General features: G+C 44.9%; 1 protein-coding gene across 1 annotated transcript in view; it reads right to left on the bottom strand.

Annotated features, from left to right (window-relative positions):
• The window catches only part of fig4a (FIG4 phosphoinositide 5-phosphatase a), a 57877-nt gene that overhangs the window by 17532 nt on the left and 25364 nt on the right, over positions 1-14981 (bottom strand). Inside the window, exons 14-17 of the mRNA XM_030405633.1 lie at positions 13465-13510; positions 9663-9811; positions 8540-8706; positions 4636-4774 (exon numbers count right to left, since the gene is read on the bottom strand). Of these exons, the coding sequence (XP_030261493.1) occupies positions 4636-4774; positions 8540-8706; positions 9663-9811; positions 13465-13510 (501 nt within the window). The remainder of the gene's footprint in view (positions 1-4635; positions 4775-8539; positions 8707-9662; positions 9812-13464; positions 13511-14981) is intronic.

Below are 14981 nucleotides of genomic sequence, written 5' to 3' on the forward strand. Positions count from 1 at the left end.
CATTTATTTAATATGACCAATCTGAGTGAATGCAATGATTATGTTTTAGTGTGTGATGTGCTACTTAGGTGTGTTTGAGAGCAAAAGCGCAATGTGTGGGCTGCCAAATTGAATTCAGTTCCAGCCTTTCTAATTTCTTGGAATAATGGCTGACCTACCTCTGCCCATTGTTGCCGACATAAACTTGTGGCATGTAGCAGATATGTGTGTCTACTTTTATGTAAGGCTGAAGACAATGTAGAGCAAACAACTTGCATAGTAGGGCGCTCCCACACAAATACAGAAAGGTAACAATGACAGAACTGCTGTGGATCAGAACTTACAATGAAATACACAATTCAGTGCATGAATCAAGAGTAATGACAGAAAAAAATCGAACATCTTGGACAGAAAACAGCTACAGAAACTGACTAAAAACATAGATACTGAATGACATACATGCATAACACAAACATGCTGTTTATTAGCACCATAGATGAAAATTGCTGTTACAACAGATACATAAATATGACTAAGGGTAAACTCATTTATAATCTGATTGTAGGGTAGGCCTGAGAGCTCTCTACTCTCACCTGTAGGACTATTAATGCATAGACTGATTTGGTGTAAGTTTGCAAGTTTTGGAGACAGGAGACATTGGCCTCAGAAATGTCTGTCTTCTCAGGTTATAGAGCTCAAATCACCCAAAAAAAGCTCAAAAGCAATGTGAATTTCAAGAAATAAAGCCCCAGTTACTCAAGACAATCTGCAGAACTATTTTCCTGCAACCAAACTGTGCCACTTGGTTTTTAATGGGGGCGGGACTTGATAAGCTTTGGCTTCTCCCGCTTTTCCCTTTCGGCCATGTGTATTGTATTATTTGAACAATGATGTAATGTGATGTTTATGAAATGACATGCCCGAAATAAACAACATAAATAAATAAAAACATGCCACCCTCTTTTAAAGAAACCCCCTCTAGAGCCCTCTCTTTTACGTAATTTTAGACCAATCTCAAAGCTGCCTTTTTTATCCAAGATTTTAGAAAAAATCATCTCCACTCAACTGATTTCTCTTATGAATGACAATCATGTTTTTGAAAAATTTCAACCTGGTTTCTGCTCCCTTCACAGCACTGAGACTGCACTGGTCAAGATCGCCAATGACTTACTGCTTGCTGCCGACACAGGCCTGTATTCAATTTGAATTCTCCTTGACCTCAGCTCAGCTTTTGACACTGTGGACCATAATGTCTTAATCAGCCGTCTGAAAATTATGTTGGTATCAGTGATGTGGCTCTGGATTTGTTCATCTCCCATCTGTCCAACAGATCATTCTCTGTGAGGCTTGGAGGAGCCTCCTCTTCTTGTGCCCTCCTCTCTCAGGGGTCTATTTTGGGTCCTGTCCTATTCACTGTTTACATGCTACCCCTGGGGCAAATCATGCATAGACACAATATTGACTTTCATTGCTATGCAGATGATACGCAGTTGTATGTCCCACTACAGCCTGGTAAAACTGATGTTTCTTGTATTTTGTCCTGCCTTGCTGAGAAATAATTGGATGTCTGAAAATGTTCTGCAGTTGAAATCAGACATAGTTATAATAAGCCCCTCTGGCCCCAGCACTAGTAACATTACAAACCTCCCTCTAGTCTGGGTGCCTTATCTAACAATGTTTGAAAAGAGGCTCACAATCTCAGTGTTATCTTTGACTCAGAATTATCTTTTTATACTCAGGTGACTAAAGTGGTGCAGCCCTGCTTTGCCCAACTGAGACAGCTAACGAAGATCAGGTCATTCCTGTCCTCTGCAGACTTAGAAAAGGTCATCCATGGTTTTATCTCCTCCAGATTGGACTACTGTATTGCACTTTATTCTGGTATCAGCAGGCAAAACATCCAAAGACTGCAGTTGATACAAAATGCTGCTGCTAGGTTTTTAACCCGTACTAAGAGATGTGACCACATTACACCAATCCTTGCTGCCCTTCACTGGTTACCTGTGAGTTTAAGAGAGATCCTCCAGCTGGGCCCTCCTAATGGTTCCAAAATCTCGACTTGTCACTAAAGGTGACCGGGCCTTCGCTGTTCGTGCCCCTCAGCTATGGAACTTCCCGCCTGCAGATCTCAGGTAGGCAAACTCAGTATCCTCTTTTAAATCCCTTCTTAAAACTCACTTTTATCTTATGGCTTTTTCTTAATTGTTATTATTTATATCATTTTATATGTTATATCTTTTTTTGGATTTTTAACTCATTTCTGTTTTATTGTAAAGCACTTTGTAACTTGTTTTTGTTTTGTTTATCATAATTATATCACCGCTCAGAAGGAGCATGGTAGAAAAAATATGCATTTTTGATTTTGGGTTGAACAGCCTCTTTAAGTGTGCGAGTCCAAGTCTGAAGACACAAGTGTGGCACAAAAGGGCAGAAAATGCTGTTTTTGTGAAGAATGGCTGCGTGAATTTTACTGGTTAAGGTCTCAGAGAGACGATTACCATGAACTGCAAATTTTGCAATCAGTACCTGCAACATGTGGGGAACACGAAATTTGCAGGTAATGCTGGCACTACACAGTTAGAACACACATTGGTCAAACACAGTCCTAGTCTAAGGCATAAAATATGCCATGACCTGTACTTCAATGAAAATACAACTCCACTGTCAGTTGCATTTAGAAGGCAAAAGGCTGTAAATCAGTGCGCTGAGGAGGCCGAATTAATATTGATAATAATAATATAAGACGGCCTTTTTCATTACCAAGGAAGAACTACCCTTTACCAAATATAAAGGTCAACTCGACCTGCAAAGAAAGAACGGCACGAAACTGAACTCAACACATTGGATGTAATTAGTGTGCTATTAGTGGTGAGGTTGTTCAAATTACAGGGTCCAGACTAACTTTTTTACTAGGAGCACAGTGGCCCCTAACTAAATATTTTAGGAGCACAATCACAAAATCTAGGGGTGCACACTGTGAATCAATTATACTGACACACACACACACACAAAAAAAACAAACATATATATATAAACATATATATATATAAAACTATTATTCATATTATACATATTAGTATCATTACTATTATCATTATCATTATTATCATCATCATCATCATCATCATTATATAGTCAATAACTATTAATGCATACACCCAAGCTTATGAAAAAGAAACCACAGTGCAGGAGAGTGACTTCTCAATGAGCTTCTCAATCAACACCAACATTCAGTACTCTAAGACCAACTGAAAAAGGAATTATGTGTTTGTTTTCATGTCTGACGTGTTCCAACAGTGTGCTTATGTATACATGTTCTTATTTAGACTTGTATTACAGTATAAAAATGAACCAATATATTTTTTTTGTAGCCTTTGGCTTTTATTGACAGGATAGCTGAAGACATGACAGGAAACAGGTTGAGAGAGAGGGGGAATGACACACAGCAAAAGGCCCCGGGACTCAAACCCGGGGCCGCTGCAGCGAGGGCAAGGCCTCTGTACAAGGGAAGCCTGCTCTACCCAATGAGATAAACGGCGCCCCAACAATGATTTTTTTGTGTTAAAGCTAGGGGCTGTAATGTTGTTCAGAAACACATTTTGTTATACTGGGTGAAATGATCCTGCTATCCTGAGAGTAGTCAATACATTATGTATTCAGAAAAAGGAACGGGCCGGATGGCACGGATTGGTCAGATGCCTTCATGTCTCGTTCTGTCCCTCCCTTCTCCGCGCGTGCACACGTACGTTTCACTGTTGCCGGAAATATTTAGCACACACACTGCAGAAATACGGAGTTGCAGGAGAAGACGTTCATTTGGTTACAATGGCAGAGAAAATGCAGCCAGCGTTACTTGTAACAGCTCACAAGGGCAAGGAAAGGCAAGGAAAAGAAAGCCTCAGGCAGAAAAGGCTGCGACGAAAAAGGCTCTGGATAAAGAAAGAAGTCGGACCGAGTCAGCATTGGTGCGGCGTTTGAGCGGTGGAGACAACTGGGGCATGTATAGGGCTTGAAAAGTGATGCAGAGGTTGCTCTCTTTCTGTTGGACAGGTAATTATTTGTTTTGTTTCAGGAGGATTTGTTATTTTCATGAAATATGTGAGGTTTGCAACTTGGCTACGTTTTTAGCTCATATTAGCCCAATGCTAACGTTAGCTTCTTTCTGTGTTGTTTTTAGCCATGAGAATGGCTAATGAGTCGGCCCAATCACCACTGGATAGGGGTCCGCTGCGTTGCAGCTCCGATCCGGTTTTGCTCCGCCTTCCGGCAATCCCCACCGGTTGCGGTTCGAGTCCCGCGGCGCAGTACGGTGGACAGCTGGCCTCACGATGTGTGCTGGTATCAACACGGAGTGTTTTATTTTTGAAAAATAACCGGATGTAGGATGTTATTTTGGCGCTTGACTTCCTGTCTGCTCCGTGCTAAATTCAGCTGAATTGCTGCGTCTTGCTCCGGCATCTCCTTCTCCCTGCTGAGTCCCACTAACAGATGCGCGTTCAAGTTTGTGGGGGGCATGGCTTTGGACGGAGCACTGACGGGATGGGGAGGGTGGGTGGAACTTAGAGGAGGTGCCACTTTCAAATCTTGCTAGCTCTCCTGCTAGCTCTCCAGGATTGTAGACCCTAGCTTTAAGTGAACATATGTGTGTTACTTTACCTGCGTCTGTCCTGAAGGAGGGCCATGGTATTTCTCTGATGCAGGTAGAAGTCGGTGGGAAGCTCCCACAGGTGCGGCTTGGCCTCTGATGGCTGGTAGACTTGGAGAAACAGGTTTATAGCATCTTGTCTGTCAGCGTCTGGAGAAGCAAGATAGACACTGTAATTATCATTGATAGTTGATAATTATTGGCATCAACAATAATACCACTTGGAACTGCTACAACACGTGCCACATTCACCTACTCTAATGACTGACATGCATGGTGCTGACTTGCTCATCAGGAGCTGTACAACACTCATTAAGCAAACCCACAATATTTCTGTGCCATTTACACATCCACTCACAAACCCATGAAACAGCTACAGGGAGCAATCTGTGGATAAGTATCTTGCCAAAGAGCACTTCTACATGCAGCCAGAGTGGAGGATCAAACCTCTCCTGAGCCACAGACGCTCAGGCAATATTCTGCTGTCTTCAGTAACACAATGTTTTTCAGCTTCAGGTTTATCAGCCTGCAAATGTGCCACTGATGACCAATGTACCTAAATTCCTGTCAAACCACACTTCTTCATCATATGAACTCAAAAGTTCAGTGTCCTTCAAGACACACTTCACCAGCCAGCTGTTTTTGAAAAATAGTAGGGAAGGGCAAAAGTGCCAATTAATCAATAATAGGTTACCATGTGTACATTCTAACATCTAAAAGCCCTCTGTACCACCACACCATATAATTGGCTGGGGTGCGAGTTCAGATAATCTCTGTGTGTTGTGTGCTCAGCATGTGGCACGTGTTTTGCATGTTGCCATTTAATCCATCCCCCGACTGTGAAGCCTCGTGCATGCTGCACCAACACCCACGCAAGATAATTAGTAACTAAATGAGCTTCTATAAAAGCCTGCTAGCAAGCCTTTTCTCTGGGTAATTTTCAGAGTGGCATTCATTAAATAGATCATGAGATAAGAGTTATGGACGAGCTGTGAACATTATATACACGTGCAACAGTAGTAGTCGACAAAACGCCTTGTCTCATGGGATGTACTACTGTGTGACTGAAATGCAGACAGTAAAAATCTGTCAACAGGTCTGTTCGTCTTAAACGGACTTTCCTCCCTTTCAGTGGTCTCATGAAAACAAGAAAACAGTTCACTGTGAACTGAGGGATGGTTGGTGGTGCACATGTTCGGATAAATGTCAGAAAACCGCTTCTCTGAATAGCTCATAGATATGATTGATTAACTCTCTCCTAAGTTGGCTTAATAACCCCTGCTCTCTCTGTCTCTCCCTGTGTTGTTGTCAAGACAGGGAGGAGAGACCAACATTGAATGGTGTTCTTATAAACAGCAACCAACATATTATGCATAATATACATTTCATGTTTACTGTGTCAGGATAGCGCTCCATCCTTCCCTCATTCACAATTGAGGGAAGGAGGCAGCGCAAGATTGACAGGCGGATCGGTGCAGCGGCCGCAGTAATGCGGTTGTTGTATCGGTCTGTCGTGGTGAAGAGAGAGCTGAGCCGAAAGGCGGAGCTCTCAATTTACCGGTCAATCTACGTTCCTACCCTCACCTATGGCCATGAACTTTGGGTCATTACCGAAAGAATAAGATCCCGGATACAAGCGGCCAAAATGAGTTTCCTTCGCAGGGTGGCGGGGCTCTCCCTTAGAGATAAGGTGAGGAGCTCTGTCAACCGGGAGGAGCTGGGAGTAGAGCTGCTACTCCTACACATTGAGAGGAGCCAGCTGAGATGGCTCGGGCATCTGTATCGGAACCATGGTGCTTTCTCCCTTTTCGTTGTGATTACTTGAGCTGGGTCATAACATTCCCTCCATTTCACGATATACCGTAACAAAATCACAAATCCCAAAGATAATACTTAGCCATCTTAAGTGGGTCTTTTGGGTTGTTTTAGGGTTGAAATATAATTTTGGGGAGAACCTCAGATTAGAAAATTTAAAAGGCCGATATAAGATACTTTTATAGAGTGTTTCAATGTAATAAGTTTGACCAAAGGCAAGTGGCTGATGAGGTGTGGGTGGCTACCGTGTCTATTAGGACATCGAAAAGTTGCACTGGGTTAATGTGCAAAAAGTAGTTGTATCCTGGTAAAAGGACAGTTGACATCAGACACCAGTTTTTTTTGGTCTTTGCAGATTTATATTCTACTTTGTTGCCTTGCTAAGAGTTGAGAAGCAACACTGGGCAGCAGTGATCTTGGTAAACAGCTTAAAATCATAATACCTGATATAGGTCAGGGCATTATTGAGTGTGCAGTTCAAAGAATACTGAGTGCTTGTGTGTATGATAGTCTCTCTGTGTGCGCACCGCATTATATGAGCCTCTCTCACTTGACATTTCAGTATGAACAGCTAATAAACTACTTCCCGTCTCTGCTCTGCAACCAACCAATAATCCCATTTTTCAGAATTAAGTGAATGACAAGAGTCAAAGGTGGAGAGACGGATGAGGTTGACTTTGTAGGGCAAGTAGTGTAGCTTTATCTCTCCTGACCTAATAATCAAAACACGGCCTTCCTTTTCATTTCAGGGTCTGTAAATGAAACCCTTTGATGTGGACCAGTCACTAGTGTGTTGCGAAAAAATACTTGTGTGCACCAATGCACATTTTCATTTGTGCACCGTTTCTAACTATAAACTGGGGTGACATTTATAATTATTAAATATCCGAATTGCAGGCATAACAAAGCAACTCGATTATGCACTGACTGGCAATTAAAAACTGGTTGCAAATTGGAAGAGAGAGGAAGACATCACTTTGACTGATTTCAACATTTCTCCAGATAACAATTTCTGAGAACAAGTGGCTTCAAAATATCCCTTTTCGCAGCTGTTGTCAATAAATTAGAGTGTTTCCATAAAAACAAAGCAAATGTCAGAGAAATTGCCTTGAACACGCTGTTTACTGGCATCCTCAGTCCACTGGGAGCTATGCTGGATGTGATTGTGTGATTTGCTGTACACGTTACATCACACTAGATAAATACGGATAAATAGAATGTCTGCACATAGTCGTACTGAAGTAGAACAGCATGATTTTATGCAGTGAATGTGATGTTCAGGGTGAGTGTACCTATTCTGTACTATACTATACTATAGCTATACTACAGTTAGCTATACTAACTATATCTATGGTAGATTTATGGTAAATGGACCTACTTTTCTGTTGCTCACCTTTGCAGCTGTGACTATTTCTTAGCTTTAGGAGGACATACATTAACTCACTTACAAATCCAGTCAAGTCAATTGGAAATTATGTAATGGTATTAAGTTACATCAGCTCCATGGGCATGTGCTGACTGCAGTGTAGGGTCACACTATTCAGTTGTCAAAATGTTTTCTTTAAGTTTGTTTCATTCAAGCAGATTCCATATGCTGAGAAAAAACTCTATACACTTCATTTATCTATATCAGGGTTGTCAAAAGTGGGTCCTGTGGACCAAAGTTTGTGGCCATGAGGTTCATATTGACCCACCAGATGTCTAAAGCAAAGAGTACAAAATGAATAAAAGAAAAATGTATAATATTTGTGCCATTTTACTTTTTGAGAAGTAAAAATGCCATGGAGGATAACTAATTATCAATTATTTTCTATAATCTTAGCATTGTGGACGACATGCAGACTGACACTCCGCATAGAAAGTCAGTCAATTAGAAAAAAACAATACAATACAATGTAAGTTTGCTTCTCAGTTGGCCCTCCAAGGAAAAAAATGTATCTGTATATTGCCTGGACATACTACATGTGGTTTGTTATCTACTATAAATGTATGCAAAGGCTGCATCAGATGTAATTTATATTTATGGATGGATTTCTGGGTCATATAAAATCGAAAACGAGGGGGTATCAATAAGGACCTGCATTCGTCAACGCAACGCACCTGAGAAAGCATTGCTGTAGTAGCGTGACAGTGTCTGCATGATGTCTTTGGAGTGTTGTGTCCAGGGAGCGATCTTGCGGTAGGTCTTGACCCTGTGGACCAGCTGGGAGCCTCCATATTGCAGCGACAAAGTGTCTCCGTGGTCCTCGTACAGCTCCTCGAACAACCTGGGAAACACACACACACACAGATAACACACATTAACACAGAGGTGAAATATGGTGTCAAAGCTAATCCTTGCCTTGGCTGTTGGTTTTTCATTTTGGTGAGCTGGTGTTTTGGGGACTGAAATAGCAATTTGGTGATAAGGACATCAGACATGGAACAAACAAACACACACACACACGCACACACACTTCAGTGGTGTGTGACTGCAGTATATATTTCTTCATCTTATGTAGGACAACAGAGAGGCGTTTCTAACACGTACAGCTGTGTTTCCATCATGGAGTCAAGTTCAGTTCAGTTTAGTACAGTTTTAGTTCATTACACACTAGATCGGCCTTTTTTTTGCTCTCATTGTCAAAGTTGTGGATGAAGAACCACTCAATTTCTTACTATTTTTTGGTTTATCATTCCGGTCGTGGTACCTAGCATACTACACTGAAATCTGCAGACCACAGATTGACCACAGTTGTGTTGTTGTCTAGGCTCTGATGGATTTCCAAAACCCCCCGTCGTTTTTATCTGCAGCTTTCTTTATTGCAGCCTGCAGCCTTATCTTAAAGAAAAGCTTGTCTCCTGGTTGTAATAAACAGCCAAAAACCAAGAGGAAAGAACACAAAATGTGTGGCTGAGCGAGTGCATAGCAGAAAAGCGATGGTGAATACAAGGGAGCAGAGGTTGTTATTTGTACTTGCATATCACTGTATATATGTCTACAAGTCAATCCGCCAGTAAATGTACAGCATAGGTTACAGTGTGTAAGTTAATAAAACTAGCTGTTTCCCAAGACCAAAGTCTTTGCAGTTTTTTTCCCAATGTCTGAACATACAGAAACACTTTTTTAGCGGTAATTTTTAATTTTGTTCAAAACACAAGACATAAAAAATATTCATTCAAACACCCATAACAATATGTTTTTTAATGTTGGCAAAATGTATGACAAAATAAGGAGCTTTACCTCACACAGTCAGTATCAAACTGGAGTTTGGGCTTGTCAATCATTCCCAGTGCATAAAGCTGATAGGCCAGCGCACACTTCCCAACCATGAACTGAGCAGTGTTGGTCCGATCTAGACAGTCCACGCAGTTGGTCCGCAACACACCCGTCTACAACGCCAAAAAGACTCATGAAACTACACAAACTACATTAAAGGCAATAAGTGGAATCACAGCATGAAAGGTAAACGTATCTCTACGTGTTTGCATTATGTATATTCAAGGGCTCACATCATTCTTACAAGAATGTTGTAAATGGGGATCAAGATTTACAAATCCATCCATCCATCCATTTTCATCCGCTTATCCGGGGCCGGGTCGCGGGGGCAGCTGCCTGAGCAGGGACACCCAGACTTCCCTCTCCCCGGATACTGCCTCCAGCTCTTCCGGGAGGACCCCAAGGCGTTCCCAGGCCAGCTGGGCGACATAGTCACACCAGCGTGTCCTGGGTCTTCCTCGGGGTCTCCTCCCGGAGGGATATGCCAGGAACACCTCCCGAGGGAGGTGTCCCGGGGGCATCCGAAACAGATGCCCGAGCCACCTCAGCTGGCTCCTCTCGATGTGGAGGAGCAGCGGCTCTACTCTGAGCTCCTCCCGGGTGACAGAGCTCTTCACCCTATCTCTAAGGGAGCGCCCTGCCACCCTGCGGAGGAAACTCATTTCGGCCGCTTGTATCTGGGATCTTATTCTTTCGGTCATGACCCAAAGTTCATGGCCATAGGTGAGGGTCGGAACGTAGATTGACTGGTAAATCGAGAGCTTCGCCTTTCGGCTCAGCTCTCTCTTCACCACGACGGACCAATACAAAGACCGCATTACTGTGGCCGCTGCACCGATCCGTCTGTCAATCTCACGCTCCATCCTTCCCTCACTCGTGAACAAGACCCCAAGATACTTAAACTCCTCCACTTGAGGCAGGAACTCTCCTCCCACCCGGAGGGAGCAGGCCACCTTTTTCCGGTCGAGAACCATGGCCTCGGATTTGGAGGCACTGATTCTCATCCCAGCCGCTTCGCACTCGGCTGCAAACCGCCCCAGGACATGCTGGAGGTCCCGGCTCGAAGGAGCCAACAAGACCACATCATCCGCGAAAAGCAGAGATGAGATCCATTGGCTCCCGAACCAGATCCCCTCCGGCCCGTGGCTGCGCCTAGAAATTCTGTCCATAAAAGTAATGAACAGAACCGGTGACAAAGGGCAGCCCTGCCGGAGTCCAACATGTACTGGGAACAGGTCTGACTTACTGCCGGCAATGCGAACCAAGCTCCTGCTCCGGCAGTACAGGGACCGTACGGCCCTTAACAGAGGGCCCCCGACCCCGTACTCCCGGAGCACCCCCCACAGTATGCCACGAGGGACACGGTCGAATGCCTTCTCCAAGTCCACAAAACACATGTGGACTGGTTGGGCAAACTCCCATGAACCCTCGAGCACCCTGCGGAGGGTATAGAGCTGGTCCAGTGTTCCACGGCCAGGACGAAAACCGCATTGTTCCTCCTGGATCCGAGGTTCGACTATCGGCCGAATTCTCCTCTCCAGTACCCTGGAATAGACTTTCCCGGGGAGGCTGAGGAGTGTTATCCCCCGATAGTTGGAACACACCCTCCGGTCCCCCTTTTTAAATAGGGGGACCACCACCCCGGTCTGCCAGTCCAGAGGCACTGTCCCCGACTGCCACACGATGCTGCAGAGACATGTCAGCCAAGACAGCCCCACAACATCCAGAGACTTGAGGTACTCAGGGCGGATCTCATCCACCCCCGGTGCTTTGCCACTGAGGAGCTTACGGACTACCTCAGTGACTTCGGCTTGGGTGATGGATGGGTCAACCTCTGAGTCCCCAGCCTCTGCTTCCTCTATGGAAGGCGTGTCAGTGGGATTGAGGAGATCCTCAAAGTATTCCTTCCACCGCCCGACGATGTCCCCAGTCGAGGTCAACAGCTCCCCACCTCCACTGTAAACAGTTTTGGTGGAGGACTGCTTCCCCCTCCTGAGGCGCCGGATGGTTTGCCAGAATTTCTTCGAGGCCGACCGGTAGTCCTCCTCCATGGCCTCCCCGAACTCTTCCCAGACCCGAGTTTTTGCTTCCGAGACTGCCCGTGCTGCCGCACGGTTGGCCTGCCGGTACCCGTCAGCTGCCTCAGGAGTCCCCCGGGCCAGCCAGGCCCGGTAGGACTCCTTCTTCAGCTTGACAGCAACCCTTACTTCCGGGGTCCACCACCGGGTTCGGGGATTGCCGCCGCGACAGCCACCGGAGACCTTACGGCCACAGCTCCGGACAGCCGCGTCAACAATGGAGGTGGAGAACATGGTCCATTCGGACTCAATGTCCCCAGCCTCCCAAGGGATCTGGTCAAAGCTCTCCCGGAGGTGGGAGTTAAAGATCTCCCTGGCAGAGGGTTCTGCCAGACGTTCCCAGCAGACCCTCACGATACGTTTGGGTCTGCCAGGTCTGTCCAGCTTCCTCCCCCACCAGCGGATCCAACTCACCACCAGGTGGTGATCAGTTGACAGCTCAGCCCCTCTCTTCACCCGAGTGTCCAAGACATACGGCCGGAGGTCAGATGACACGACCACGAAGTCGATCATTGATCTCCGGCCTAGGGTGTCCTGGTGCCACGTGCACATATGGACACCCTTATGCTTGAACATGGTGTTTGTTATGGACAAACTGTGACTAGCACAAAAGTCCAGTAACAAAACACCACTCGGGCTCAGATCGGGGAGGCCGTTCCTCCCAATCACACCCCTCCAGGTAACACTGTCATCGCCCACGTGGGCGTTGAAGTCCCCCAGGAGAACGACGGAATCCCCGGTTGGAGCACTCTCCAGTACCCCTCCCAGGGACTCCAAGAAGGCCGGGTACTCGGCACCGCTGTTCGGCCCATAAGCCGAGACAACGGTGAGAGTCCTATCCCCGACCCGAAGGCGCAGGGAAACGACCCTCTCGTTCACCGGGGAGAACTCCAACACATGGCGGCTGAGCTGGGGGGCTATAAGCAAGCCCACACCAGCTCGCCGCCTCTCGCCGCGGGCAACTCCAGAGTAGAAGAGAGTCCAGCCTCTCTCAAGGAGTTGGGTTCCAGAGCCCAGGCTGTGCGTGGAGGTGAGCCCGACTATTTCTAGCCGGTACCGCTCAACCTCCCGCACCAGCTCAGGCTCTTTCCCCCCCAGTGAGGTGACATTCCATGTCCCCATGGCTAGAGTCACCATCCGGGGATTGGGCCGCCGGGGCCCCCGCCCCCGACCGCAACCCATATCCCTCTGCACCGGCCCCTTCTGAACCCTCCCGCGAGTGGTGAGCCCACGGGAGGGCGGGCCCACGTTGCTCGTTCGGGCTGCGCCCGGCCGGGTCCCGTGGGCAGAGACCCGGCCACCAGGCGCTCGCCTGCGAGCCCCAACCCCAGGTCTGGCTCCAGGGTAGGGCCCCGGTGACGCCGATCCGGGCGACGTGCACGTCCTTGGTCTTCTTGTTTTACAAATCAATATAACAAATCACTAAATCGGTTGAATATGACACTGAATGCTCTAAACTATTTTTATAACTGTTATGATAAATGATGTGCACCTTTTAATAAACATCATATACAAAAGCTGTGTCCTTGGCCTCCAACCTTGTAGCATTATTTCCTCAATGACTCTATTGATAAAAAGTCTTAGCATTTTTACACTACTGTGTTATTGTTCCCCTTTTTCAATGTACAGAATCTGCAAATGAGTCACTTATTTGACCTTCAGAAAAACTGAATTGTCATTTCAAATACCTGCACACGTCCACTGGCTGTGATGTGTCCACCTACATCTCCCCACCTGGAGAAAAGAAAATTATATTTAATTCAACTTAAAGAAAAGAAAAGTACATTATGTCTATTTTGCTCTTCTGCAGGTGTAATCAGTCGCATTTTCCTGCTAGGAGAGGCATGATCACTTTAATAGACGCTATTATAAAATTGTGCATTACAGGCTTGATACAAACATACAGTGCAGACATCTCAACCCCATAAGAACTATGAATACATTAACCCCATCATAAAAACATACATAACACAGTTTGTTTTAACAGAATATTCACTTTTTACTTAACCTTTAAGGTAGAGTATCCTTGTGTTGTCAGGTGTTCACACAAGTCCCAAAAAATAACATGAACATGAAGGCAATATAGACATATACAAGAAATCATTACATGTGTAAAGAATTTAGATAAAGAACATTTTGACGTTTTGGGAACTACGATGATTGGTAAAACCAGAGCTCATTGGTTTGACACTTTTTGTCTTGATTAAACTAAGGATATAAAACGTTGATCAGTGACCTTTAGAGGTGCTGGTAGTCAGATTGTGTTACTTTGTCATGCAAGCTGTTTGCCCTTTTTGTCTTTATGCTAAGCTAAGTTAACTAGCAACTGGCTGTACTTTGATTATTTCCTGTTTTATTTTGTATATTTCCTCCTCATGTGTTTTTGTGTTTCACTTCCTGTCTTTGTCCTTTTCATACCTCTTTTCCCTGTTCACCTGTGTATCTTAGCATGTGTTTTCCCTTACTTTTTGTTTGCTGGTCTGTTTTCCTCCTGCGTCTCCTGCATACATGTATCTGTTCCCCATTCTTTGTGTCCTCCTCCTGTTTCTGATTTGTTCCCCACGGCTTTCTAGTTTGACCTTGGTTTTGTATTGCTGCTTAGTTTTCTGAATTCTACTTCTTGCCTTTTTGTTGCCAGCCTGTTTGTTAGTCAAATGTTGGATTTTGGATTGTTTTACTTCGGTTTACAGCTCTGTTATTACAGCTTGTCTTTTGTTTTGTTATTCCTGTCTGCCTCTGAGTGTTTGCATTTGGGTCCCATTTTTGCTACACATAACATTTTCTCCTGTAGCTCTTGCATAAAGCACATAAACATATCTCCTGAAAATGTTGTACTGATTCTTTAACCGCATACTTTTAAATAAAAGCATGAGGAAGTTTAGGTTTCAGATTTTAGCCAATTTAAAGCAGATCTTAGCCAGATAGCAAACACCGCCTGATTCTGGCTATGGCGTTTTGTCTTTATTACTTCTTTTGGCCACTCAATTTAACACTACCACTCTCATTCATCACTTTCTTTTAAAGCGCTCTACAAAAAAAACAGCAACAGGCGAAGTGAGAACAGCTCTGAGGAAAAAGCGCCTCTACATTGTTCAGAGGAAGAGCCCTGAAGACAAATATAAAAGCTGTTGAGGGGCTGGTTTTAAGACTCATTGCAGCATGAACTCAGAGACCAGACTGAGACCAGCACAATTCTGTGTGTGTT

Source organism: Sparus aurata, chromosome 22 (assembly GCF_900880675.1).
Source record: "Sparus aurata chromosome 22, fSpaAur1.1, whole genome shotgun sequence".
Lineage (NCBI taxonomy): Eukaryota > Metazoa > Chordata > Actinopteri > Spariformes > Sparidae > Sparus > Sparus aurata.